The sequence below is a fragment of the Terrapene carolina genome, unplaced genomic scaffold (genome assembly GCF_002925995.2).
Source record: "Terrapene carolina triunguis isolate 2854851 unplaced genomic scaffold, T_m_triunguis-2.0 Scaffold292, whole genome shotgun sequence".
NCBI classification, from domain to species: Eukaryota; Metazoa; Chordata; order Testudines; family Emydidae; genus Terrapene; species Terrapene triunguis.
Window position 1 is genome coordinate 164,894 of NW_020664643.1, and position 2,513 is coordinate 167,406.

Below are 2,513 nucleotides of genomic sequence, written 5' to 3' on the forward strand. Positions count from 1 at the left end.
TTTTTGCCCACAAAAGCATATGCCCAAATAAATCTGTTAGTCTTTAAGGTGCCACCGGACTCCGTGTCATTCTTGTTTGTGGGACACACTTCCATGACATAGAACAAAGCAGATGATCATAATGATTCTGGGATTTTCCCCAAGAGATGTTGTGCTACAGAAGAGAAAAGCAGACAACTCAGCTGGGGGAACTGAAAGATCACAGGGACACAAATGAGGCCTTAAATTTTATTATGTGGGAATTAACAAAAGAAAAACAATCTTTTCTCAGCTCTAGACAGGGTTTGTATGGTCTCTATCTCCTTTGCAGCATCTCTAATGATAAATAAAGGCTGAGTTCTGATATAAGAACCTGCCATATTCATAACATTCATAGGGTCACTCTCCTGTGTGGATCCTCTGATGTGTAATAAGGGCTGAGCTCTGAGCAAAGTTTTTCCCGCACTCACAGCATCGATAGGGTTTCTCCCCTGTGTGGATATTCTGATGTTGAATAAGAGCTGAGCTCCGAGAGAAGCTTTTCCCACACTCACAGCATCGATAGGGTTTCTCCCCTGTGTGGATCCTCTGATGGCTAACAAGGTTTGAAGTACCAGTGAATGTTTTCCCACACTCAAAGCATTCATAGAGTTTCTCCCCTGTGTGGATCCTCTGATGGCTAATAAGGTGTGAACTACCAGTGAACATTTTCCCACACTCAAAGCATTCACAGAGTTTCTCCTTTGTGTGGATCCTCTGATGGCTAGTAAGGTTTGAGCTCTGAGAGAAGGTTTTCCCGCACTCGCAGCATTCATATGGTTTCTCCCCTGTGTGGATTCTCTGATGTTGAATAAAGGATAAACTCCGAGAGAAAGATTTCCCACACTCACAGCATTCATAGGGTTTCTCTCCTGTGTGGATTCTCCGATGTTTAATAAGGCTTGACTGCTCAGTGAAGGATTTCCCACACTCACAGCATCGATAGGGTTTCTCTCCTGTGTGGATTCTCTGATGTTTCATAAGGCTTGAGCTCTGAGTGAAGGTTTTCCCGCACTCACAGCATGCATAGGGTTTCTCCCCTGTGTGGATTCTCTGATGTTGAATAAGAGCTGAGCTCTGAGCAAAGGTTTTCCCGCACTCACAGCACCGATAGGGTTTCTCCCCAGTGTGGAGTCTCTGATGTTGAATAAGAGCTGAGCTCTGAGTGAAGGATTTCCCACACTCACAGCATCGATAGGGTTTCTCCCCTGTGTGGATTCTCTGATGTTGAATAAGGGCTTGGCTCTGAGCAAAGGTTTTCCCACACTCACAGCATCGATAGGGTTTCTCCCCTGTGTGGATTCTCTGATGGATAATCAGGAGTAGGGGCCTATTAAACTTTTTACCACACTCAGCGCATGTATTATTTCTCTTACCCATGAGGATAATCTGCTGGGCCATGGTTTTCTTGTGGCATTTCTGAGTTCCCTGATAATTAACAGATTGACCAACTTTCTGCATTGGCTGGTTTCTCTGCTGCTTCTCTGGCCTGTACTGACTCTTACAGGCTTTTTCCTGCTCACAACTCCTGGACACACTCCCTTTGCATCTTTGCGGTAACACCCCATGTGATTCCACTTTCTCATCATCTTCCTGCTGAGGATTCTGCTCCACAGTCTCATTCACCATCCCATCACCTGGTGGGACAGAAAAAGAAAAACCTCAGAAACCAGAATGGAAAAGGGGAGAACAAACCAAAAGAAGAAGCTGGAGATGGGAAAAAAAAATCAGGGACTGAATTTCCCCAAACTCTTCCCTAAAGGGGAGAGAGTAGAGGAGCAATTCTGCATCCAGCTCCCATCCGAACACTCGGGGAGAAGGAAGTTCAGGGAGGGGGCTACTGCCAGGAGTAAGTAAGGATAGGTAGGAAGCCATGAGCAATATTTGCCCTGTGGATGTGATACCCGCTGGGGACAATCCTGAATTGAGAAAGCTCACAAGGTCTTTGTTGGGAATCCCAGCTATTTCCTTCAGGCACTGAGTTGGTTTAATGATCACTCACCTGCACAGCTGCCTCTCAGGAGCTCTCTTTCCACTGAGGTCTGGAGATCTGGGGAAAACGGCTCTTCCCCTCGTTCCTGCTGGGAGATGACATCAGGTTTGGAAACTGGAAACCCTGCTCAGGGGAAAGAAGACAAGTGAGATTAGGTAAATTCATGGGACATTTGTCACCCACAAAAACAGTTCTGTTATTTTAACCCAAGCCCATTTTAAAGCAGTAAAATCCTGGTTCCAGCTCCCCACGTTCTCAAAGGTGTAGGGGTTTAACTGTGCCCATGTCTCCTGGAAACACACACAGCCAGACACTCATGATCAAAGGGAAAACCCAGAGGAGACTCCAGCCAAAGGGGACTCCCCCTAGAACTGCTTCCTATTGACAGAGAGAGGCCCACAGACACTGAGGGAGAGAGAAAGGCACGAAGCCTGACAGCTGAGGGGAGACACTCAGGCCTGGTCTACACTAGGCTTTTATGTCGAATTTAGCGCCGTTACAT

General features: G+C 46.5%; 1 protein-coding gene across 1 annotated transcript in view; it reads right to left on the reverse strand.

The window, feature by feature from the left end:
• Positions 1-294: 294 nt before the first annotated feature.
• LOC112119891 (zinc finger protein 883-like) overlaps positions 295-2,513 on the reverse strand; it is a 27,298-nt gene continuing 25,079 nt past the window's right edge. Inside the window, exons 3-4 of the mRNA XM_029912861.1 lie at positions 2,021-2,134; positions 295-1,655 (exon numbers count right to left, since the gene is read on the reverse strand). Of these exons, the coding sequence (XP_029768721.1) occupies positions 379-1,655; positions 2,021-2,134 (1,391 nt within the window). The 3' untranslated portion in view covers positions 295-378. The remainder of the gene's footprint in view (positions 1,656-2,020; positions 2,135-2,513) is intronic.